General features: G+C 42.8%; 1 protein-coding gene across 5 annotated transcripts in view; it reads left to right on the top strand.

Moving 5' to 3' along the window:
* Positions 1–20,263, top strand: part of OXNAD1 (oxidoreductase NAD binding domain containing 1) — a 41,779-nt gene extending 21,516 nt beyond the window's left edge. For 4 of the 5 annotated variants that reach the window (XM_040480125.1, XM_040480124.1, XM_040480127.1 and 1 more), the window contains 5 exons: positions 2,502–2,608; positions 11,102–11,243; positions 17,826–18,068; positions 18,855–18,963; positions 19,658–20,263. In XM_040480125.1, coding sequence (XP_040336059.1) covers positions 2,502–2,608; positions 11,102–11,243; positions 17,826–18,068; positions 18,855–18,963; positions 19,658–19,812 — 756 coding nt within the window. In that variant the 3' untranslated portion in view covers positions 19,813–20,263. The remainder of the gene's footprint in view (positions 1–2,501; positions 2,609–11,101; positions 11,244–17,825; positions 18,069–18,854; positions 18,964–19,657) is intronic. The other variant, XM_040480128.1, reaches the window with a different exon arrangement.
* Positions 20,264–25,363: the final 5,100 nt, after the last annotated feature.

Here is a 25,363-nt window from a genome sequence, read left to right as displayed (position 1 = left end):
CTAGGACGGGGTACAAAGGCCACTGTACTTCACAGGTTCTTCTCGTCCTCTATGAGAATAGGCCCCCTGGGGGTGTGCAGTGCTCATTCTGCAAGGTCCTACATGGAAAACACTGGTATGGTGGCATATATATCAATAATAAGAGAATAAAATGTAATGTATAATGTAATAAATAAATACTAGTAAGCTAATTACAATGAATGCCGTGAGATACGTTGTAACAGACACTTAATGAGTACTTATTATGAACCAGCAGCATTATAAGTGCTTTGCACGTATGATCTCATTTAATCACCAGCAGCTCTGAGGTACAGGTGTTGTTGACCTTATTTTATAACCGAGAGGGGCTGGGTAATGTGCACAGGGTCACACGGTTGGTAAGTGCGTGCTGGGGCCGGGATTATACACCCGGCAGTGTGGTTACAGAGCATGTGCTGTTAGCAGCCACACTAGGCTGCTTCCTTTTATTTTGGAAGGCAGATGGCATTAGGTGTCCTGCCTGATGAACAGGAGGTCTAGAGAGAGGAACTGTGGCCCTGAAGGAAGGGGCTGGCGGGAGTGGGGGAGCGCTGGTTCAGAGAGGATGGGCAAGACTAGGATCAGAAACTCGGGGAGATGGTCAGTGTGGAAACTGACCTACTTGCTCTCAGGGAGGGGAGAAGGAGGACTGGCAAAAATCCAGAGGAAGAGAGGCAAGAGATTTTATGGGAGCAGGAGAAAGATAAGACATTTTCAGAGATATTTTGAGTTGGTGAGGGAGACCACCATCCATCTGGAGAATTTTGCAGTGGGTTTTTAAGAATTGCTTCCCACTGGTAATTTGATTAAACCTAGTCCTATGGGAGAAAGGGGTTGAGGGGGAGCAGTGTTAGGGTGTGAGGTTCATTGATTGACCTTGACAGCTTTCCAAGGCACCCTTTAGTGGAGCCGTGAAACTAACACCATCCAAGGAGAATGACTGTATTTTGGTCACCTGCTACTGCTTTGATTTGCTTCCAGAAGTGGAGTTGAATGGCAGTAGGAGGTTGAGGAAAGAGTCATGTTGTCTTTTTTGTGACAAGATGTTCTGAAGATGTCATGTGAAGATGTCTCAGATTTCAGGAGGAAGAAAAACCCAAAGGTGGAAGAAACAAAGAATGAAGGAAGCAGAGGCATTTTGAACTCGAGAGCTGCTGAGGTGTGGATGACACTGAGGAGTGCCTGGCTCAGACCTTACAATTTTCTAGAAACCAGATATGTTGTTTAGGATAGTGCTTCTCAAACTATCTGTAGCGAGGAGCTATTTTTGATATTGTTCTAAAGCTGTGGACTGTTTATATTTTGGCAAATATCAACAGTGAATTAGAAAAAATAAATTACAAATCATAGGGAATACAAACCCAATTTGTTGTCTATTATTAGATTCAACAGACTCTGTGAAATTGCTAAAAATAAGTTGCTAAGTGCTTGTAATTTCTGAAATTAGCTTGTCATGGACTTCTTACAGGCTCAGAACAAACATAGGCTCGTAGCTGACAGTGGGTTTCACTTTGTGTATGTTGTCTGACCGAGAATTCAGACACCAGGCAGATGGTTCACAGGGTTCCAGTTCCCCAAGCTCTTTCCAGATTATCCAGCCTGGTGCATGGAATATACTAGACACTCAACAAGTAAACACTTGTTAAACAGCCCCTTTAAGAGATGATTTTGAAATGTGTGGGTGGCTCAGTCGGTTAAGCACCTGACTTCAGTTCAGGTCATGATCTCGCAGTTTGCAAGTTCAAGCCCTGCATTGGCCTCTGTGTTATTAGCGCAGAGCCTGCTTCGGATCCTGTGTCTCCCTCTCTCTTTGCCTCTCCCCCACTCTCTCTCAAAAATAAACATTAAAAAAAAATTTTTTTTAACATTTATGTATTTTTGAGACAGAGAGAGAGCATGAACAGGGGAGGGTCAGAGAAAGAGGGAGACACAGAATCTGAAACAGGCTCCAGGCTCTGAGCTGTCAGCACAGAGCCCGATGCAGGGCTCGAACCCACGGACCGCGAGATCCGTATTCTGCTGAATTTGTGGGGCCCCTGGGTGGCTCAGTCGGTCAAGCTCCCACCTCTTGATTTCGGCTCAGGTCATGATCTCAGGGTTGTGAGATCAAGCCCTGTGTCAGGCTCAGCTTGGAGTGTGGAACCTGCTTGGGATTCTCTCTCTGTCCCCCTCTCTCTCTGCTCCTCCCCCACTGTGTCCTCTCTCTGTCTCAAAATAATAAACTTAAAAAAAAAAAAGCTGATTTTTATATGCAGTATAAAATTTGAATAGTTTGAATGCAAGTCTCTCAAAAATAAGATAACTAAAATTTGTTGACCTGGTGGTAGGAAGCATTTTAAAGCAAAGTGCTCCTTCCCTTGTTTTGCAGTTTACAAAAAGCACATCTTTGTAGATTTCAAGAAACCTTAGTTACCAGAAAGCCATGGTTTGTTCCTCACGTGTGTACTCGCTAACCTCAGCCACAGTTCATCTTTTGTCTCTAGGTCGTGTCGGCCGCTAAGGTTTGTGGGGCTGCTGCTGAGTCGCCATCAGTGAAAAGGCTCCACCTGCTTGTTGCTGATAAAGATTTTTCTTTTAAAGCTGGCCAGTGGTAAGTGGCTTCTCTCTTTCCTTGGTGTTTTGTGTTCAAGGAGTTGCCATCAAATAGCAGGGCTTAGTTTTTCTTCTGGAAAGGACTACATTGGCTGGCTGTTTCTCCTGAGCAGTAGGAATTCTAGACCATCCCCGTTCAAGGGGAGCCTCCTTTTGGCATGGAGAGAGAATCTGATTCATTTCCTTGCCTCGGATCACCTTGGTTTTGAGCCCTTGACCTTCTCAGTCATGTATGAAAATTGCTGCCTTGAGTTTTGTAGATTGAAACAAAGCAGTTAGTTCTGAGCCAGGGACCTGACATCTCTGATAATTATGCTCTTCAGGAATGGTCGCTATAATAGAATGCACTGGAATAATCTAATCTGCTTGAGTTATTTGTTGCTGGAGATTGATACATTTTAAAAATTTAGCCTTTGTGTCAAATACAGAGTAAACACAGCAGTCTGAAAAGGAGAATACCCAGTTATGTCACAGAGCTGACCACCTTCTTGACTGAATTCCTGTATCACTTGTCTGAGTTGAGTTTAAGTATTTTGCTGAATTTATTACCAGGATCCCCCAGTTAGGCCCAGCCTGCATCATACTCCTGACTCTGTCCGATTTGACACCAAGGACCAGTCAGAATACAGACAGGGTGGACAGCCCAGCTGTCCCACCGTTCCTGTGAATGGCCTCCCTGAGTTGCAATTCAAGTTGAATTGTAAATAAAGCAACTTGTATTTCCTTAGGAAAGGTGTGTTTGGGTGTATGTTTCCTTTATTTAAATAAAGCATTCATTTCTAAGTGAATTTCTGGCATGTCAATCTTGGTAGTCTTTCTTAGGAGTCACTTGACTAATTTTGGCAGTCCATCTGGAAATGTGGTTTTGTTAGAAGGAGGATGTGTGATAATAGCAAGTGTGCTAATAGCAAGAGTTAGCAGTCTTGTGTTCATAGTTTGCCTTTGAATTTAGAACTAGAAAACAAGATGCTGATTGCCATAATTTGCGTTTGTGAGGCAATTTACTGCAATCTTAGCACATGTTCGGTGATGCATATTAAATGCATTTGGGCTGTTTTAGGGGGGCGGGCAACATTTTTACCCTTCAAAAATAGTTAAGCAGTTATTACATTGAAAAGTGGAGACTTTAATTGTGATGATCTGTCTTTCCATATTCCCCTTTCCGTGGAAGTGTTTGGGTCCTGCGCACAGCATTGTCTCTGTGTCTTCAACATCGAATTGCACCAAGACTCCCGATTAGAGAAGCCTGTGCGTTGGTTTGTAATGCTGCGACCTTGATGTACCTGCACATGTATTAGCACTTGCAACTGTAGTCACCTGATAAGAAAAATACCATCATTCCCTAGTGATATGTGTAGAAATAGGATTCCCTTGTGATCCTCAAGATAAAATCTTTCAAGTTTGGTGTTCTATGTCCCATACCAATGAATGGATTTGGTAATCTCACTGATGTCAGAATTGGTTTTATAATGTGCCCAGACAGACTCCTGTTTCAGAGGACAGACATAGGGGTGGTCATCTCCAACTATTTAGTATTGATCTTTCCCTGTCACGGGGCCATCAGCACTCATTCCCATCATCTGAACCTTAGATTGCTCCCTTGGGGCATCCAGGTGGCTCAGTCGGTTGAGCGTCCGACTTCCGCCCAGGTCATGATCTTATAGTTTGTGAGTTCGAGCCCCGTGTCAGGCTCTGGGCTGATAGCTCAGACCCTGGAGCCTGCTTTGGATTCTGTGTCTCCCTCTCTCTCTGCCCCTCCCCGCCTCGTACTCTCTCTCTCAAAAATAAATAAACATTAAAAACAATTAAAAAATAAAATAAAACATTTCTCCCTTACTACTGACTTACTGTATGGTTCTGGAGGTTGTAAGTTTCTTTGGATATTTTATTTCTTGGTTACAGAATGGCCATTTGCTTAGGTTGGTGATGCCTGTGTCTTCGGTGCTGTTGCTGGGATGGCATGTGCTCTGTGCTCTCTTAGATCAGCAGCTTGGTAGTAACCTCCATGTGGCATTTTGGGGAAGAGGGCGAGGATCTAGGAGAGAGGGAGTGTGGGCGTGGCTGCCATGCAGTCTGTGAAGTTAGGATTATCCGAGTGGAGTACTGCTAGAGATAAGGTAGAGGATTGCCCCTGGGCTTATCTTTGGGGTCAGAGATTGGGTCACGATGGATCCCACGTCTCTGAATTCTTGACCACTGGCCTCTGATGCCTGCCAAACAGGGACGCTCTAGACCTGCCTTTAAATAAATAAATGAATGCTCTGGAGCTTTGGGCACAGGTCTCCAGGTAGACACTTTAATGTAGACCAGAGATCAGCCGCTGGGGCTCTTCTGTGCTACACTGTGTTCTTGTTGGACCTTCCAGAGGGGACTAATTCCTTTTGGGAAACCAGTTCCAAGAACTCAAGTAATCCAATCTAAACAGAAAGGCCAAAAGAGGGTACTCCCTCAAAACCACTGCTCACCAGATCAGGACTAAACCTTTTCGGCTTCTGTCAATAGTAGATCTACTGCCTAGTAGCTAGGTGAGTCCCATTCTTGACCTTCTTAAAAGTCCTCCTTCCTGATGGTAGAAAGATGGGGATTCTCTCTTGGGGCTGGAGTGTGCCACCAACGGTCTCCGTGTCACGTGTGAGTGCCTGAAGTTGGCAGAGTCAGTGTTCCTTGTGGCACTCACTGCTGTGGGCCGGGTCTGTCCTCTGAGGGAGGCTGTATCGCAGCGTCACATGCCTACTGCTCTGGAGACCACGTGATTCACATGCTGGCTTTTCTAGCTCTGTAATGTGGGTAATTCCTTCTTTCTCTGGGCTTCAGTTTCCATGTCTTTAAAGAGGGAATAGTAATATTCCTATGTCTTGGGATATGTCAGGTATTTAATACAATGCCTCATGTTTAACTTTATTAGTTTGTTTTTTCTTTTTGTTATAGCCAGTGTTTCAGTCAGTTAGATTATCTATCTGTGTTGGTGAGGCCCAGGGGACAGATTCCAATTCTTTGTTCCCTGGCTGGTTTCCCTGCTGTTGTTCGATAGAGCAGCAGGCCAAGTAGGAGTAGGTAAGTGTGCATCTCCACTATGATGATGCCCCTCCTGCCACAGTCAGTACTCATTCCACGCTTGGGCTTGCAAGGACCAAGGGAAAGCAAGGCCAAAGCATTTTAGGAAAGAGAAAGGTGTCTGTGACTTCATATAAGGTAACAAAAGTTTTCATGCTTGAAAGTGACTAAGTGAAGGACACGGACACCAAGAAGAAACAGATGAGAGGAGTGAGGTTAGAGAAATAAGACTACACCCCACCCCTCTAGCAGGGCTGCTGCCTTGTAGACAGTATAGAACCTAAATGGCAGTGTTTGGCAGCCCTGACTCTTACATGACCACACATAGAAAGTGCTCCATTCCTTGGTGTCATTGTTCAGACTGTGTCTTTGCCCACGCTTGTCTGGTGAGTGCTGTGTGTCTTTTAAGACTCCTCTGAAGTCTTTGTTAATCCCTCCACCCCTGGTAGAATTGACTACTTCTTCCATTACGTGCCCCCACCCCCACCCCCCGCCAAACAGTTTTAAAAAATAAAATAGTAGCTTTATTAGTATTTTCCTGATAAAAACAAGATCACGTATGTTGGAACTAAGAAGAAATCTATGCTAAGTGCAGGTACTTCCAGAGAGGCCTTAAATGACGAGCATTTTATCTCTCCCAAGCAGATTTTCTCATAGCCCATGTAATTATGTTTATCTGTTGATTTTCCTCCCATTAGGGTGAGTTTATTGAGGGCAGGAATCAAGACATACTTGCATCTTTACATCCAACACTGGCCACAGTGCCTGTACATGGTAAGCAGGTGCTGTCTGTGGTGTTTGCACAAGGGATGAGGGAGGGGCTCCAAGTACTCAAGCTGAGGACTAAAGAGTTTTAGGACCTCATGGTGAAGCATTGACATTTGGTCACAGTTTGCGTGCCAGGCCTGTGCAGGGCACTGGGGCTGCATCTGTGGGCAGGACAGGGCTTCCTGGTGTGTCACAGTTGGATATGGACATGTGGCTTCACTACATAAAGAATTAGGCTCTTTCTCCCAGTTCTTCTATACTTGCTCATATAGAGTAGAGTAGGTGCCTCAACTCTTGGCTTCAAGAATGCTAATCTTGGAAAGGGCGTGTTTTATGAAATAATGTATTGTGCATATTCTCTTAAATCCATTCAGATAAAGTTTTTATGTCATTTGAATTCTATAGTATTTAATGAAGGAGTCCCTTTTTAAAAAGATTGGTTTCCAAAGTTACTAGAGGATTCCCTGTCATTCATCTGAGAGAATGGTCTGTATCAACATCGAGCAGCAGAGGGCGCTGTAGTTCAGGAGATGAAGCAGCAAACCTAGCTCATTGATTTACTTATTGTTTTGAACATGGAAGCTGTGGAGATAACTATTAAACCTCTTCTCTGAAAGCAAGCAACGACTGTATTAATAAATATTAACTACAATCTTTAGATTTATATCTTGCCTGAAATGAAGAGGAAATAAAAGTATTGATGGGAAAGAATCAAGTGAATAGAGAAAAAAATAGGCTAGGGACTTTTTCTGGAGCACTTCCAATCCAGAACTGGTTTTTAAAGATTATAAAAAATGTCCGGATATTTAAGGCCAGAGATCAGAAGAGAACATATTTTAAGGTCATAGATCATATCAGTAGAGAACATAGTGTACCTTTCATGTAAGCCTACTGGTAGGAAAATAACTGGGGGAATAATGATACTTTTGCTCTTTGAGGGCTGAGAAACTTCTAGATTAGATGTTTGTTTTCTAGACATTGGGATGCGAATTTTTTTTTGGTTCCAGGTTCTAGGAAATTTTTCTTTCCTTGGTATGTAACTAGCTTTGTTGTATTGCCTAGAAGCCTCACCAAAAAAGGTTTTCTATGGCATAGAAGTGTCTAAGGCTTAAAACTTGGAAGAGTTCTAGACTATAGCAGTATGGTTAGAAGAAAAGACAACATAAGATTTTTGGAACTTAGAAGGTCACATCAGCATTTTAATTTGTCAAATGCCAGTGAAAGAATTTTTGTTGCTCTTTTTTTTTTTTTTTTTACACTTTTAAAAAACTGGCTTATTGGGATATACTCTACATATCATAAAATTCACCCATTTAAAGTATACACTTCAGAGGTACCTGGGTGGTTCAGTTGGTTAAATGTCCGACTCTTGATTTTGGCTCAGATCATGATCTCACGGTTTGTGAGATCGAGCCCCACTTTGGGTTTGGCGTTGACAGTGCGGAGCCTGCTTAGGATTCTGTCTTTTCTCTCCTTCTGCCCTTCTGCTACTTGCATGTGCACGTGCTAGCGCTCTCTCTCTCTCTCTCTCTCTCTCTCTCTCAAGATGAATAAACTTAAAAAAAGTACTCTTTAAAGTGTACAATTCAGTGGTTTGTACTACATTCACAGAACTGTGCAGCCATCAACAGAACAAAATTTTACAACATTCTCATCATCCCCAAAAGAAACCCTATACTGCTTATCATTCACTCCCCATCCTCACCTGCTTAACTGCTCTACTTTCTGTCTTTATGGATTTGCCAGTCTGGGTATTTCATATCAATGGAATTATACAATAGGTGGTCTTTTTGGTGGCTGGCTTCTTTCTCTTAACACGATTTTAATGTTCATCTATGTTGTGGCATGTCTCAATGCTTCATTCTCTTGTGGATGTACCTCATTTTGTTTATACATTCATCAATTGATGAAAATTCAGATTGTTTTCCCTTTTAGGCTATTACCAGTAATGCTGCCATGCATATTCATGTGCATGTTTTTGATTGGGCATATATTTTCATTTCTTGTGGGTATTTAAGAGTGGAGTTGTTGGTCATATGGTAACTCTGACATTTTGAGTCACTGCCAAAGTGTTTTCCAAAGTGGCTGCACCACATTACGTCCCCACCAGTAGTGTGTAAGGGTCCCAGTTTCTCAGGATCCTCTCTAATACTATTGTCTTTCTGATTAGCCATCGATCCGAGTGAGTGTGAAGTGATAGCTCTTGTGATTTTGATTTGCATTTTCCTAATAACTAATGATGCTGGGCATCTTTTTATGTGCTTATTTGCCATTTATGTATTTGCTTTGGAGAAATGTTATACCAATCCTTTGCCCATTTTTAAGAGTTCTTTATGTGTTCTGTGTCAAAGTCCCTTATCAGACATATGATTTAAAAATATTTTCTCCCATTCTGTGTGTTGTCCTTTAACTTGATAGTATCATTTGTAGCACAAAGTATTTAATTTTGTTGCAGTCTAGTTTCATCATTTTTTCTTTAAAATGTTTGGTATCGTATCTTAGTAACCATTGCCACAAAGAGTTATTCCTCTGTAAGTCTTCTAAGAGTTTATAATTTTTGCTCTTACCTTTAAGCCTGTGACCCATTTTGAGTTAATTTTTGTATATGGTGTGAGGTAGGGGTCCAGCTTCATTCTCTTTACGTGTGGATATCCAGTTGTTCCAGCACCAATCATTTAAAAGACGATTCTTTTGCCATTGAATTGTGTTGATCTCTTGTCAAAAGTGAGTTGACCGTATATTTAAGAGTTCACTTCTAGACTTTCAATTCTTTACCATTGATCTATGTCCTGTCCTTATGCCGGTACTACAGTATCTTCATTTCTGTAACTTAATAGTAAATTTTGAAATCAGAAGGTGTGAGTCCTCCAAATTTGTACTTCTTTTTCCAGATTGTTTTGATGATTCTGGATTCCTTGAATTTCCATATTAATTTTATGATTAACTTGCCAATTTCTGCAAAGAAACCAGCTGGGGTTTTTGATAGGTATTGCACACACTGAATCTGTAGATCAATTTGGAGAGTATTGCCATCTTAACATTATCGAGTCTTCCAATCCATGAATGTTAGATGTCTTCTTATATTTATATATTCTTTGAATTTTCCCCATAATGTTTTGTAGTGCAATGGTGTGCAATGCTTACACTTTTTTTGTTAAATTTATTCCCAGTTGTTTTATTCTTTTTTATGCTATTATAAATAGAATTGTTTTTCTTAAAAAAAAATTTTAATGTTTATTTATTTTTGAGAAAGAGAGAGAGCGTGAGTGGGGTAGGGACAGAGAGAGAGGGAGACACAGAATCTGAAATAGGCTCCAGACTCTGAGCTGTCAGCACAGAGCCCGATGTGGGGCTTGAACTCACGAACCATGAAATCATGACCTGAGCCAAAGTCGGACACTTAACCAAATGAGCTCCCCAGGCGCCCCAGAATTATTTTTCTTAATTTCACATTTAGATTGCTAACTGCTAGTGTATGGAAATACAATTGATTTTTTTTTAATGCTTATTTTTGAGAGAGAGAGAGCATGTAGGGGCAGAGAGAGAGAGAGAATCCCAAGTAGTTTCCAGGTTGTCAGTGCAGAGCCTGATGCAGGGCTCCATCTCACGAACTATGAGATCATGACCTGAGCCGAAATTAAGATTCAGATGCTTAACAGACTGAGCCACCCAGGCACCCCTACAATTAATTTTTGCTAGTCTTGTATCCTGCAACATTATTTGAAGTTGCTTATTATAATACCTTTATAGTAGGTTCCTTAGGATTTTTTATATACAACATCATGCCATCTGTAGCTTCTTTATTTCATTTTCTTGCTTAATTGCCTTGGCTAGAACCCCTAGTACAATGTTGAAAAAAAGTGGTAAGAGCAAACATCCTTGTCTTGTTTCTGTTTTTAGAGGAGAAGCTTTCAGCTTTTCAACGTGAAATGTTGGATATTTTGTAGATGTCCTTTATTAGATTGAGGAAGCTCCCATTTATTCCCAGTTTGTTGAATATTTTTATTATGTAAGTCTCTTGAATATTGTCAAATTCCTTTTCTGCATCTATTAAGATGGTACATGGGTTTTTCAGATGTTAAACCAACCTAGTATTCCTGGGATTTTGGGGTCCATATTCACAAGGGATATTGATCTGTAGTTTCTTTTCTTGTTATATATACCTTTGTCTGATTTGGGTAGCAGGGTAATATTAGCCTTATAGAATGAACTTGGAAGTGTTCTTTTCTGTTCTTTGGAAGAGTTTGTGAAAGATTAGTGTTCTTTAAATGTTTGGTAGAATTCACCCATTGTGCCATCTGGACCTATCCTTTTCTTTCTAGGAAGTTTTGAAATTACTAATTCAATTTATTTGCTTGTTAAGGGTCTGTTCAGATTTCCTGTTTCTTCTTGAGTCCAATTTGGGAGTTTCTGTCTTTCTAGGACTATACCCATTTCACCTAAGCTATCTAAATTTTTGTCATCCAGTTGTTCATAGAGTTCCTTTATATCTTTTTTATTTTTGTAAGGTTGGTGATGATGTCCTTTTTTCCATTCCTGGTTTTATTCATTTTATCTTTTCTCTTTTTTTTTCTTAATTAGCTAAAAGTTTGTCAGTTTTACTTACCTATTGCCCACTTTTAAAATTGCTTCAACAGAAAGAGTTTATTTCCTTTTTCTTTTTTTTTAGGGTTGATTTCTTTATCCCAGGAGTCTCTGTGGTTGGTGGGTTCTCAATATGCTCCAGCCCCAGACTGCTAAAACAAGAGAGGATGATAGAATTGGCAGTGAAATATGCGAACCACCCCCCTGCTGTCTGGATTCACAATCAGGTGAGCAAACCTGTTTAAACTTGGAGATCTGGGCATCACTGCCTCCCACAAAGTTGGTGTTCAGCTCACTTCATGCACTTAAGAAACCTAGGCTTGAATGAAAAGGGTGCATGCTCACAAAGAGCCCCTATATCCACAATTCAGACTCCATGATGGTCAAAGAAGCAGAATCCTTTTGATGCATTAAGGAAGAAGACTGATATCTTCTGGGTTACCAGTGTTGAGTTGAACACTCTTTAGTACTGAAATATTTTATGTTTTATGTAAGTTTTTGAAAGTTGCCTCTGTATATATGTCTCGTAAATGGTACATCTATAAGTCAGATTATTTTTTCCTAACTGTCCTAAACAAAGGGAATTAAACCATCACTCTCTCATTTGGAAAGGAAACAATTTCTGATTGCATCCCGCTCGTGCCCAGAGCTGAGTGCTGCTGAATCTGTGGTGTTATTGCCTTTCTGGAGAGTTCCTCACACATGATTCTGAGAGGGAATCCACATTTGCTGCTAATAACTGCTGTTTTACCATGGGACTCAGCACAATCCTACAGAAGCTGCCTGCTCATTACCTTCTAGAACTCTGGTAACAAAGAATGAGCTCAGCACAGATTAGTTGTCTTCTTAGTTTTTGACCCTTCTCTCCTTTTTACCACCATCCCTTTTGTTTCTGGACTGTGCCTTCTATATTTACCAACAACCTCCATCCCATCCCAGGCCTTTTCTTATCACCTTTTCCAAAAAGGAATGTACCAGTATAAATATTGTAGCTGTAGATAAACTGATTTTAGCAGTTATTGGAAGGGCAGAGGGACCAGAAGAGCTAAAACAAGTTTTGAAAAAGAATAAAGTGGGAAGAATCACATTGCTCAAATTTAAGGTGAAAATAAAGCTACAGTAATGAAAACAGTGTGGTATTGGTGAAGGGACAGACACATAAATTGATGGAACAGAATAAAGAGTTCAGAAATAGACCAACATACATATGGCCATTTGAGTTTTGACGAAAGTGCTGAAGAAATTCAGTGGCAAAAGAGTAACCTTTTCAACATGTAGAAACGGGACTGTTGTTTATCCGTATGCGAAAAAAAGAAAAAGAACTTTGACCTAAATGTCATACTTTATGTTGAAAATTCACCCAAAATAGGTTGTAGATCTAAGTGGAAAACACAAAACTATAAAAATTTCGGGGGAAAACTTAGGAAATATTCTGAACATGAGGGTGGACAAAGTGTTCTTAGGCAGGACACCAAAAGCAAGAGCCATAAAAGAAGAGGTTGATGTATAGGACTTAATCAAAACTAAAAACATTTTTCTGCAAAAGATACTGTTAACAGAATTAAAAAAAAAAAAAACAAAACAAGCTACAGACTCAGAGAAAGTTATTTGCACGTTAGATATCCAAGAAAGGATCTGTAATATCCAGAATACATAAAGAGCTCTCAAAAGTCAGCAAAAAGAAAACAAGCATAATTTAAAAATAGGCAGGAGATTGAAAGGTACTTCTCTAAAAGGATGTAAGATGGCAAATAAGCAATGACCAGATGTTCACCCTCATTAGGGAAATGCAGATTAAAACCGTATATAGCACGGTGTCTCTACACACCTCGTAGAATGGCGAACCTTAAAAATTCTGACAATACCAAGTGCTGGTAAGGATGTGGAGTGACTGGAAGTCTCTTGTATTGCTTAGATTGCTAGCAGGAATGCAAGGTAATACAGCCAATCTGGAAAACATTTGGTAGTTTTGTATGGAATTAAATATGCACTTATCATAAGTCCTAGTAATACTGCTCCTGGGTGTTTATTCTAGAGAAATGAAAGCTCTGTTCATTTAAAAGCCTGTATAGGAACATCTATCGTTGTTCTATTCATAATTATCAAAATCTGGAAACAACCTAAATGTTTCTCAGCGGGTGAGTGAATAAACGAACTGTGATCCATTCATAACAATGTATTGTTATTCAGCAATAAAAATGGATGAACTATTGATGCTCTCCCCTTGGGTGAGGCTCAAAGGCCACATGTAAAGTGAAAAGAGCCAGTTCTCAAAGGTTACGTACTCCATAATCCCATTTTTGTCACACTCTGGAAGACAAAGATACAATGATGGAAAACAGATGAGTGGTTAACAGGGGTGAGGGGTAGGGAAAGGTGTGAGCATAGAGAGCACAGGGAGGTTTTGAGGGTGATGGAGCTGTTCTGTATCTTGGTTTTGGTGGTAGTTACGTAGATCTACGTATGTGTTAAAATTCATAGAGCTATACTCCCCCCACCCAAAAAAAAATGTGTTACTGTAAGGTAATTAAAAAGAAAAAGATATAGGGGCATAAGAAATAGCTGTTCTAATTAGGGTCTGCATGTCAAGTTGTATCTGTTCAGAGTAAGGCAGCTGCTTGCCTTAGCATTTCCATTCAAAGTGTATCCTGTCACATTTTTACCCTCTGACCTTCTGAGTCACTCCTTCCATGTGTCCTCAGCTGCTGCATTCCTTTTTAGATTCGCTTTGGATTTTCCACCCATTGCTGTCTGTAGGCTGCATCCTGAGTCTCTAAAAGATGCCATGGGGGTGGAACCAGCAAGGTTTCCATGTGTCCCACACTCAGTGTTAAAATGAGCTTAGCCATCCTGGCTCCTAGTTCCATGAGTCCCCTCCAGTGATCAGCCTCCCACGTGACTTGACCTGGTCCTGGTCCACAGCTCCCTGCTTGGTTTCATGCCTCATTGACATTTCAATGAAGGAACTTATTCTTAGAGGCGGTAGAAAATCTCCAAGTGGCATTGCTTGAATGCACATTTTAATTGTAGTGCCTGCTCCACTCTGCCCGGTGGGAGTTGCAAACAGCCTTTATGAAGTCAGATTTTTCTTGGAACCATTCTCAGGTGGCTGTTTTCCTCCTGAGGGTTTGTCTTACGAAGCTATTAGAGTGGACAATTGAGGCACGTGAGTGTCTGGGTGGCAGCAGGCTGCTCTGTGGGGACAGGGGATAAAGTGCCATAAATGTCTTCCTTTATTTTATCTGCTTTGGCTCAGGCTCCTGGCAGGGTAAAGGGTTCTAGACAGCTATTGTGTGCTGGGCTCCAGTTGCTGTGGAAAAGTTGTTTATTTCGCAAGTAGAAAAATCTATACCCAAATTAGATACATGGCTATGTAATTGAGGGTAACGTCCTTTTACTCGCTTACATATTATACCGTGTAGCACTTTGAGTCTTGTGTTCATGCTACCTTGGCAGTTTTTATTGATCAATAAAAGACAAAGATGGCTTTTCATTCTTTCCAGATGCTAGCAAATTAGAAGAGAGATCTATTTAAGATTATTTTGTCACTAAGGAGATGGCATGCACATTGTTTTGTTGTTGGTGCCAACTTTAGGGTTTTGAAAATACTCCGGTTTCTAAAAACAGTACCCTAAAGGCTTTGCTGTCACTACTAGTCCTACTGAAGATGACCATTGGAGAAAATGATTTCTGTCTCATTTCTTAGTCTCTCTTATGTTCTTGGAAATAAAGAGAAACGTGTATAGGCAAGCAGGATGGGGAGGGAGGGTACAAAGAGATTAAATCTGTCGTCATTAGGCAGAGCCTCTCGTATCACAGCTTCTCTTTTTGAGACTTGGAAAGAAGGGGCATTTTAAAGCACTTTGGTGGCCACTGTAGTGATTCCTAGATTGTACTTATTCCTAACAGAATGCTCCCTTGCTGCTAATTTCTTTTGTCAAAAATGAAAACCCACTTACCGTTCTTCATGTAAAAATGGCCTATATATTTAAAATTGTTCAGTTCAGATGTTTTTTCTGAGAAAGGATTTCCCTTCATTTAATCATTCTTTACTTTCCAGAAAGGAACCTCTTTAGTGAATTAAAATAATTTTCATTTTTTCTTAGATTTCTCAAAGATTAACCCTTAAGATTTAACAGCTTTCCGTTGTAAAGCCCCAAATTCAATTCATGTCAAAAAGTACTTAGCTGCCTACCTGCCATGTAAGGTGCCAAGGAGTGAATGCTGAGGGTCTGGTCTTTTAAAAGCACATGATAACTTACTGCTTCTTAGGAGGGTGTTCATTCAGTTGATCTGCATCAGGAACATGTAATGGAGCGAAGCTTTGCTTTTGATATAAATTTCTTTAGTTCTAGACTCTCGTTTTTAGGGAAGAAGGAAGCAGGCACCCCCAGTGCTTTCTCTTCTCTGACGGCTGCAATGACTAAAACACCCTCTCATAATAGAACCTGATGCCAGCAAGCTCTTCCCCATGGTGTGTCATATGACGGCCACCACAGCCCTGTGAAGTGAGTAGGACAGGTGCTGGTACCCATTTAACAGACGTGGTAGCAGAGGCTCAGAAAAATTAAGCAACTTGATGGACTTCATAGACTGTGATTAAGATTCAGTCTTCTGGCTCCCAGATGAGTGCATTTTCTCCAAACTAGAAGTCTCAACCCTGTCAGATCCAATGCCCTCTTTGTAGAACTATCCTGAGATGAAATTCAAAGTTAGTGTAATCAACACATGAAAAATTTTGGGGTGGCCTAATTCTCTAAGTGTAATGCCAAGGAGAAATAAAAGTGATTCATGGGGTGCCTGGGTGGCTCAGTTGGTTAAGCATCTAACTCTTGATCTCAGCTCAGGTCTTGATCTCAGGGTCGTGAGTTCAAGCCCTGCATTGGGCTCCATGCTGGGTATGAAGCCTACTTAAAGAAAAAGAAAAGTGATTCACAATCAGAACCTATATGTTTCTTTATATTTTTTTTATTTTGAGAGAGAGTGAGAGAGAGAGAGAGAGCGCGCGCGAGCGAACACAAGTGGGGTAGGGCAGAGAGAGAGGGGACGGAGGATCTGAAGCGGGCTCTGTGCTGAGAGCAGAGAGCCCAAGTGGGGCTGGAACTCACAAACCACAAGATCATGACCTGAGCTGAAGTCAGATGCTTAATCAACTGAGCCACCCAGGTGCTCCTGTGTGTTTAAGTGTATGAATGGTTGGGCATATCTTTTTTTTTTAATTTTTTTTTTCAACGTTTATTTATTTTTGGGATAGAGAGAGACAGAGCATGAACGGGGGAGGGGCAGAGAGAGAGGGAGACACAGAATCGGAAACAGGCTCCAGGCTCTGAGCCATCAGCCCAGAGCCTGACGTGGGGCTCGAACTCACGGACCGCGAGATCGTGACCTGGCTGAAGTCGGACGCTTAACCGACTGTGCCACCCAGGCGCCCCTGGTTGGGCATATCTTAACTAGAAGAACAAAGTAGGCAGATGGTTATTCCTCAGTGTGGAATCACCATGAGTACACCCTCTACAGATGCAGATTGTAAGATTCTTTATGGTGACAGAACTGGGATGTGGTTTTCCAGAACAGTGAACATACTTGGTAAAGTTCTGGATACAGCAAAGCACAATCCACATGATGGTTACATTCTGGAAAATTCAGACGCCACTAGATACGTGCAAAAAATGCTTTGTGTTTTTTGTAAAATGAGTTAGGATCTAGTCTCAGATTATTACGAACCAGTTTTCACCTACATGTACATCCCATGGGCCATTCACAAGTTTCTGCACGGCAGTCCTGGGCATTGGAGATAATGATGTGCTGCTAGATCGGCTCTCTGAGTACAAAAGCCCTCATTTGCAGCATTTGCTGATTTCTGTGCTGCAGATACTCCCTCAGTGGCCGATTTCAAACAACCAGTAGAAACTAGTCCATGAAATTCCTCAAAATTTAACCATCAGCTGAACAGAAGCCGGCTCGAGGACATCGCTAACTTCACAAGACATCTAACACCTTTGGCCCTGCCCTCTGACTGCCAGTTGGGTTTTCTAAACCATGGTGACGATAAGGAAGTGTCACCACGTGTTTCCATAACACCCCGTCAGGGGCAGGATCACCTCCATGGAGAACCAGTACATTCAGCTCTTATCGTATTTCTGGTCTAAGTGGCCTCACCAAATAGGCGCTCTACCTGGGTGGGGTGGCTGTCTGTGGTGCTCCCCTCCTAGTGTGAATCCTCTGCTGTCTATTCTTACCTCTCCAGGGAAGAGCGGACAGTACTGACCAGCATCTCAGGGCTGGCCTCGAGCCTGTGCAACAGCTCTGGCTGTGCCCTGCTGGTGACCCGGAGGAAGCCCCCCGGTCCCCAGGGTCTTCTCTTATGAGCCCAGGGCAGCCGCAGCATAGTGACACTTGCTCCATCCTGCCTGTGTCAGCTCCATGACTTGGATCAGAAAACAGGAGCGCCGCAGAGAAAAGGGGACTCGTGCTTCAGAGCCGTCCCCTGAGCCCAGTGCCTTTTTCCACAACCCAGCTCTTCACCTAAGAAGTTAACAAATGGCAAAATTACTGACGCGAGTCTTCTTTTGTCCGTACTGGAGTGGCTGTGCAGTGTGGATCACAGAGGCAGAGTAGCAAATGGCCTGTATAATGGACAAGTGGAATCAGTTCACAGGGCCCTGGCACAATTGAGAGCTGGCTGTGAAAATAGTCCTAAACACTGATAAACATGCAGAAGGTAGACACAGTCTGTGTTATTAAAGAAGAGCATTAGATTTAAGACCTGTGCCACAAAGGACTAACGGATCTTTTCTTTCCTGCCCTAGTGTACCCTTGACTCTGAAGTGGCCGTGAGAGTGGGTGGAGAGTTCTTCTTTGACCCTCAGCCTGCAGATGCCTCTAGAAACCTGGTGTTGATTGCAGGAGGAGTCGGAATTAACCCTCTGCTGTCCATCCTGCGGCACGCGGCAGACCTCCACAGAGACCAGGCGAACAAAGGAAGCGGCTATGAGGTCGGAACGATAAAGCTCTTCTACAGTGCAAAAAATACCAGTGAACTCCTGTTTAAGGTAAGGAAGAAACATATGTCTCGTCGCTTGCCGTGAGCAAACTCGTGTCATGGTATTAGTCGTCCATAGAACTTTCTTCCGTTAGTTCTGTCTTCTCTGCAACCGTTGTCCCACCAAAAGCCTTGACAAGGCTTTATCATGTTCAGATGGGAATTAACCAACACTTTTTATGCCGGACAGTGAAACAGCTAGTGTTGAGGACGCGCCCACTGAAGTGACAGGCCTAGGGCAGGTTTGTGGGCTTGAATCTGGAGGCGGATGAACAGAAAAGTCGCCACATCCCTGAGATTCCGTCGAGTCAGGAGACCTACAACTGGGCTCGTGTGTTACAGGAGTAGGTGAGAGGCACAGAGTTTAGACCCGCTGGGTAAATGAAACCCCCGTCGGTTCCATCTGTTGAAACTAAGTACGTTTGACAGGAGAAGGCTTTCACTCTGGATTGCTTTGCAGCTGCAGGATGAACAAAAGAACAGAAACAGTTAAAAGACACAACTGTGGTCAGTGAAACTGCTGCTTAATTGCCGATGCTTGAGAAAAAGGAAGAAGAAAAAACTCCCGGAGAGTTAGTAATATGCTTGTTAGCATATTCAGATTTCAATTAAAGCCAAATAGCCCTCTGTACTCTGAACGCTCTGGCCTGCTAGGCTGCAGACAATACCTCTCTAAGTAGAGAGGAAGAGTGGCAGACGTGTGCAGAATGGGAGTCGAGGTTCAGCGGCAGGGGTTGTGCACATCTGTTTTGATTTTTTAAAATTGTAGCGTGACCAAATATGTTTGACATTCCAGCAAAATATCCTCGATTTAGTAAATGAATTTCCTGAGAAGATTGCGTGCAGTTTGCATGTTACCAAACAGACTACACAAATCAGTGCAGAACTGCAGCCATACATCACAGGTGAGTCCCCTGAAGATATTTTGACTATCTCCACGTGGTTGTTTGGAGGACATGCCAGTCGGTCGAGTGTGGATGCTTTACCGTTGGGAGTTGCTGCCTAGGAATGTCACTACCTGGGGAGCTGGGGGGTGACTCATCATGGAAAAGTAAGGACAGATTCAGTGAGATTTACTTACTATGTACAGGTTTCTTACTGCCCATGTTAAAAATTTATTTTCCACATTTTTTAAGGGGACCTTTGCGTCATCGCTGTAGTATGCCTACAAAGAATTTATATTCCAGCTTTGACTGAATCGATGCCATTTGCCATTCATGGTCATTTAAACTACTCGTGGTTTCCCCTGCCTGGAAAGATTTTTCACCAGTTTATTTACTTTGCCGAAGTGAGTTCTGAATCTCTACCAAAGATTAGTAAGCTAACTGGCCCTGTCTGAAGAGTGCATTATGACGAGCTTCCCACTTTGCCTGCCGGAAACCTAGAGATGCACTCTCCGCTTGGGTCTGGCGCCCGGTGCTACCGCCAGGAGCCATAGTGTGAGGGCCTCAGCACTAGACTCCCTGAGCTGGAGTTCCTGGAAACGGACACAGTTGCTGAGTGGTAGTTAGTCCTTCCTCATTTCGGTACAAGCATGTCTGGCTTATTTGCTGTTGATTCTGGTTTTTTTTGTTTTTTTTTGTTTGTTTTTTTTGGTAGAAGGAAGAATAACGGAGAAGGAGATAAGAGATCATATTTCAAAAGAGACTTTGTTCTATATTTGTGGCCCACCTCCAATGACAGACTTTTTCTCCAAGCAACTGGAAAACAGCCATGTTCCCAAAGAACACATTTGCTTTGAGAAGTGGTGGTAGGGAGCAGGCAAAGGTAGAAGAGAGAGAGCTGTGAAATCTTCTCAGGACAGTAACAGAGACATGATTTGTGGCACCATGAATTTACCTCTCCTCAGCGGTTTTTTTGTTTTGTTTTGTTTTCTTTTTTCTTTTTTTTTCCAAGGCTGAACTAAGTAAGTGACCAGCTGGAGCATCAAAGAAAAACCAGCCGACAGACTTCAATGATAAACTTTTTGCCAAGACTTCATTGATTAAATATTTTTGCTATTTTGAGTTTCTTGTATTAATAACTGTTTGATTATCTCATGATGCATTTTGAATCGGTCAATATAGATGTTCTTTCCTCTTAGGGAAAAAAGAGACTATCCTTAAACTTAATCATATAAAAATGTTCTGTGTGTAAGATATAGGTTGTCCTTATTTGGTAGCAACCTATATATCTTATGTCCAATAAACTTATAATTTAAACACATTCTTATTAATCTTACCTTGAAAATTCTTTATATTTAAGGTCTTAGTTCACCTTACTACAAGCCTGAAGGCTTGTTTCTTCAGACCATCAAAATTGTGGTTGGAAATGGAAAATTATTAGGAAAACTTCTTTAGGGAATTGAATATCTGGCATGTTCGCTTAGTGTTAATGAATGTCCTAAGTATGTATCCTGACTAATTGTTAGTTTCTCCTCAAATTAAATCCTTTTCTGTGCTCTGCGTCTTGGCTGCCTGCCTTAACACTACATGTAGGAGGCGGCTTCTTGTTTGGGACAAAGGCGTCGGTGACTGCTGGATTCTATGTTGAATCTTGCCGTCAATGGCCAGGCTGGCTGGCTGTAAAAATGTGCTGAGGATTGATTAGGGAGTATAGAGCCATTTCCAAATCCTGCTTTTCTGCCTTTTATTTAATTTCTTTGCCAGGGTTGTTCTTGGCACCAATAATAGCTCCACGATACATACTTGTTGAATGACTGAAAGAAAGCAGCTAACACTTAGCTCCTTGCTAAGCCTGGGTTGGGAGGCAGTCCCCAGGACGGACGGAGAGAACGGTGGAGCCTCATCGCAAGGCTGCTCTAATGAAACTGCTAGAAAGCAGACTGCTCTTCGTATCTTCATTTAGATCTTCAAAAGGCCAGAAGAAGTCCATAGGTTGAGGCCAGGCCATTCTTCTTGGGACACAGTGTTGGGCCCAAGGCTACCAGCTTGGAGAATACTGTGAGGGTAAAAGGGGTCTGGGAAGAAAGGAAGATCAGTTCTGGAGACACAGGAGTTCCACTTGGAATTCTGTTCCTGAGCTGATGGAACAGCTGATGGGGAAAGACATCTTGCTCTTTGTCATCTCTGTGGCTACAGGCCTCATGGGGAATTTGGGGTTAAACACATCATTGATTTATGGGGCCTGATGATGGCTGGCATCTTTATTGTGGACTCTTCCCTGTTTTGAATTTTGTCAAGTTTTTAAATTTTTCTGTTTTTATTTTCTGAGAGCAGGGAAGGGGTGGAGAGAGAAGGAGAGAGAGAATCCCAAGCAGGCTCCACACTGTCAGTGCCGAGTCCGATGCGGGGCCTGAACCCACAAACCACGAGACCGTGATCTGGGCCGAAATCAAGAGCTAGATACTTAACCGACTGAGTCACCCAAGTGCCCTGAATTTTGTCACGTTTTAAGCAAAGATCATCTGTCAGCTATTTCAATCCCACATTCAAGTTCAGCAGGAAGAAAGGGAGGCGGTTGACTTGATGGGAATTTCAAAGTCTGCTCAAGGCAGTGATTATCCCCGCATTTCATAGGTGAGGGGAGGGAATATGAGACGCTCTGGCCGCAGTAAGGAGCCCTGACTCCTCAATTGGTCCCCAAGTGCCCAGGCCCATGGGCTGGGCTTTAGGGCTGAGTACTCAAGAGGCACAGGAGCGCGGCGCACTGAGATTCAGGGATGTGGGAGCAGCAGTGGGCTCTTGTGCCGACTGGCAAAGGCAGCTGGCAGGGACGGGGACACAAAGGTATAGAGAAAGTGGCCGCCCCAGGCTTTTCTGCGTTGGGAGTGGAGGCGCAGGGCAAGCCTCTTCACAGCGTGAGATGTGCGCAGAGGGTGGTGCCTCCCACCGCCTCTGTCCACCTGCCGCCACAGCCTGTCTGCCTGCTGTTGTGACAGAGCAAGGGCCACCTGTCCTGCCCACCACCCTGCCAGTCGACGTCACCATCCGTAACCTCTCTAGACAGGCCAGGTCATGACCTCTGCCTGGACCGTAGTCCCTTCCAGCTCTGTCGTTTCTGGCGCTGAGTGCCGGACAGTATTTCTGGTCTGCTGGCCAAGACTGGTCCGTTGCTCTCGTTTGCCAGGCTAGTCAAGATCTCTTTGGTACTCAGACTGAACTAAGCCAGGGGGGCTTGAATTTATAGTGTGGAGGCTGAGAGTGTAGACTGGAGAGAGCCCTGGAGTCCCACTGCTTGCTAGATGGAGGACCTTGAGTGAGTCACTCAAGTGTGTCACGCCTCAGTTTATAATTCCACCACGTGTGCACACACTTGCTACTACATGTAAAGTAGAATCCTACGTACCTCCCAGGACTGTCACGGGGATTAAATGTGATAATACGTATAAAGTGCTTGGCAGAGCACTGCTTGAGTGTGTTAGTAATTTGCTACTCCTTGTCTTATTCCAAAAGGATTTCAAGAGGCCGGATGGCTTAGGTTTAGTCCACTAACCTTTAACCTACGTGCGGGTAGGGCCCTGTCTCGTTCCGCACTATGCTTGGCACATAACAGGTGCTTAGTAAATATTTCTTCCATGGGTGAAAGGGAGTGCCCAAGCTGATGAGCTGTGTTAAAGGAATTTTTTTTTATGTTTGTTTATTTATTTATTTTGAGAGAGAGAGAAGGGGAGAGAAAGAATCCCAAGGAGGCTCCGTGCTGTCAGCACAGAGCCTGATGTGGGGCTCAGTCCCACAAACCGTGAGATCATGACCTGAGCTGAAATCAAGAGTCAGATGTGGAACCGACTGGGCCCCCGGCCTCCCCTACAGGGATTCTTAAAGATCATTCGAGCCTAATTAGTTTGTGAAAAGATGTTGCTTTTAGTGATATGAGACCCTTCTACAGTCTATATCAGAGAGAGGTGAAGCTGATGTAGGAGTCTTCCTCAAATTTGAAGTGTTGGTATGAGCACCAGCACTTACCAGGAAATGGATCAAATACTTGGTCTTTCCCAAATGGTCTGCTGTCCCTCACCAGTAGGTGTGTGCAGATGGGCATGGAGCTCTGAGATAAAGATGTTCCCTGAAGCCCTGGTTCTGGTCGGTAGCCCCTACTTTGAAAATCGTATTGTAAAAATTATGAAAGACAGAACGGATGCTTGATTCTTGCCCTGTATTTATCAGTTAGTCTAATATGAGTTGGTGCCCTAGCAACCTCCAAAACTGGTCACCGGTGAGATTTTTAAAAGTATCAATATGAACTCATCGCTTTTTGAACGTTTGATTGTGTCTATTGTGGCCAGATTTTTGCTGTTCAGCTTGTTTTGGGGTGGCCCCTGCTGTGTTAGTTGTGGGGGTTGCTGATGTTTGCATCTCTGATGGCTCTCGGAGTTGCAAACAGTGCTCTAATAAACGTGAAGGAAGAAAAGGAGATCAGTGTGGCGTCAGGACACTACATGAAGAAAGTGTTTCAAGGAGGACAGACTGGCCAGCTGTGTCATGTTGCCGGTAGGACCGGAAAGGTGAGTTCTGACGAGCGACCGTTGATTTAGCAACTGGAAGGTCCCTGGTGATCTTGACAAGATGGATGTTAAGAAAAAAAACGTGGGGGTGCCTGGGTGGCTCAGTCGGTTGAGCGTCTGACTTCGGCTCAGGTCACGATCCCCCACTTTGTGGGTTCGAGCCTCGCGTCGGGCTTTGTGTTGACAGCTCAGAGCCTGGAGCCTGTTTCGGATTCTGTGTCTCCCTCTCTCTGCCCCTTCCCCGCTCATGCTCTGTCTCTCTCTGTCTCTCAAAAATAAATAAACGTTAAAAAAATTTTTTAATAAAAAAGAAAAAAAAAAACACGTGAAGAAGGAAAACCTATTGTAGTGGTTTCCTTTCCACAACTGGGAGGAAAGAAATTGTAATGAATGAGGATAGATAATAGTTTCAAAGAGTTTTACTATGAAGGGGAAAAAAAAGATAGGAAAGGCAAGTAGAGTCCATAGAACTCACCCCACCACCGCCTTTCTTTTTACTCCTTTTCAAAATTTTGTTTTGTTTTAAAACTTTTTCTTTTGAAATAACTTTAGATTTACAGAAGAGCTACAAAGGGTTCCCGTATACCTTTTACCCAGCTTCCCCAAATACCGTCTTATAGAACCATGGTGTATTTATCAAAGCTAAGAAGTCAACAACAGTACAGTTAGGTTGGTACAGTGCTATAAACCAAGCCATAGTTAGTTTTGTTTTTTTTTAAGGTGAGAGAAATAACAGCCTGAAAAACTATGAAAGAATCATTCAGTGGGATACCACTTGGGATGGTGAGGTGACGGCTTTTTCTGGAGGGTGAGAAGTTAACTAAGTGTGATTTATTGAGCACCTAGTATGTGCAGTCACTGTGCTAGAGATTGTAGACAGGAAAATATAAGGTTATCCTGAGCAAGTTAAGTATTTGGAAAACTGAAAGTAGAAATGCTTTGGAGGGCAAAATGGTTTATTTGCAAGTGTTGCCGATCAAAGGGGAAGCTATAGAAGGTGGCTGGCTGGACAGGTCACTGGAGGCGTGGGTGGAGCTATGGGAAGGGTTGTGCCCACACTCCGGGGACCGTGCTTGGGAGAGCTGTTACACAGGACGCAGAGCTGCTGCAGGTGTGTTCACATACGCTGTGTGAGCAGCAATATGTATGCACAAGCCCAGTGATCGCCCAGCATCACGCACCTCTGTCGGAGAGGTTTTTTTTTTTTTCTTTCTTTCTGATTGGAAAACAGCAATTTCCTTCATTCCTGGGTACTGCGGATGATCGTATGCTGATAATTTAACCTGAGCGCTGTTATTTCATTTTATTTTAAATGAAACTCCAAGAATTATACCATTCTCATCTTCGAGAAGTAGTGGGATGTCTTGTCTTTAATATTCTTCTTTCCTAATATGTGCCTCGGCAGCAGGCATGGTGATGACATACGAAGATACCTTCTGACCCACCATCCACTCAAGGCGTGCATTGAAAAGTATTTGTGTTCAGGAGTCCTGACTTCCTCGTTACTAAGCAGCTGTCTCCATCCTGTCTGTTCTGGGTTCTTAACTACCCCCTGTCCCGTCCCCACCATCCCCCATCCCTGCCCTTGCCCCTGCCCCTGCCCCTATCCCTGCCCCTACCCCTGCCCCTGCCCCTGCAGGAGCCCATAAACCTGACCTCCGTGTCATCTCCATGTCCCAAGACTTTGTCTATTCCTTTGTTCTTTCTTAATTACCTGATGAATATGATTATAAAAAATCAAATAATATGAAAGCATGTGCATCAAAATGCCAACGTTTTCTTCTCTCCCATCCCACTCCCTGGCCTAGCATGAACTTCTATATAAAGAGCTTGCTAGGTATTAGACCTTTTGCAGTGTACTA

Source organism: Herpailurus yagouaroundi, unplaced genomic scaffold, assembly GCF_014898765.1.
Source record: "Herpailurus yagouaroundi ecotype Mexico unplaced genomic scaffold, PumYag 159, whole genome shotgun sequence".
NCBI classification, from domain to species: domain Eukaryota; kingdom Metazoa; phylum Chordata; class Mammalia; order Carnivora; family Felidae; genus Herpailurus; species Herpailurus yagouaroundi.
Note: the sequence above shows the minus strand (reverse complement) of the source record. Positions and strands in the feature narration are given on the sequence as shown.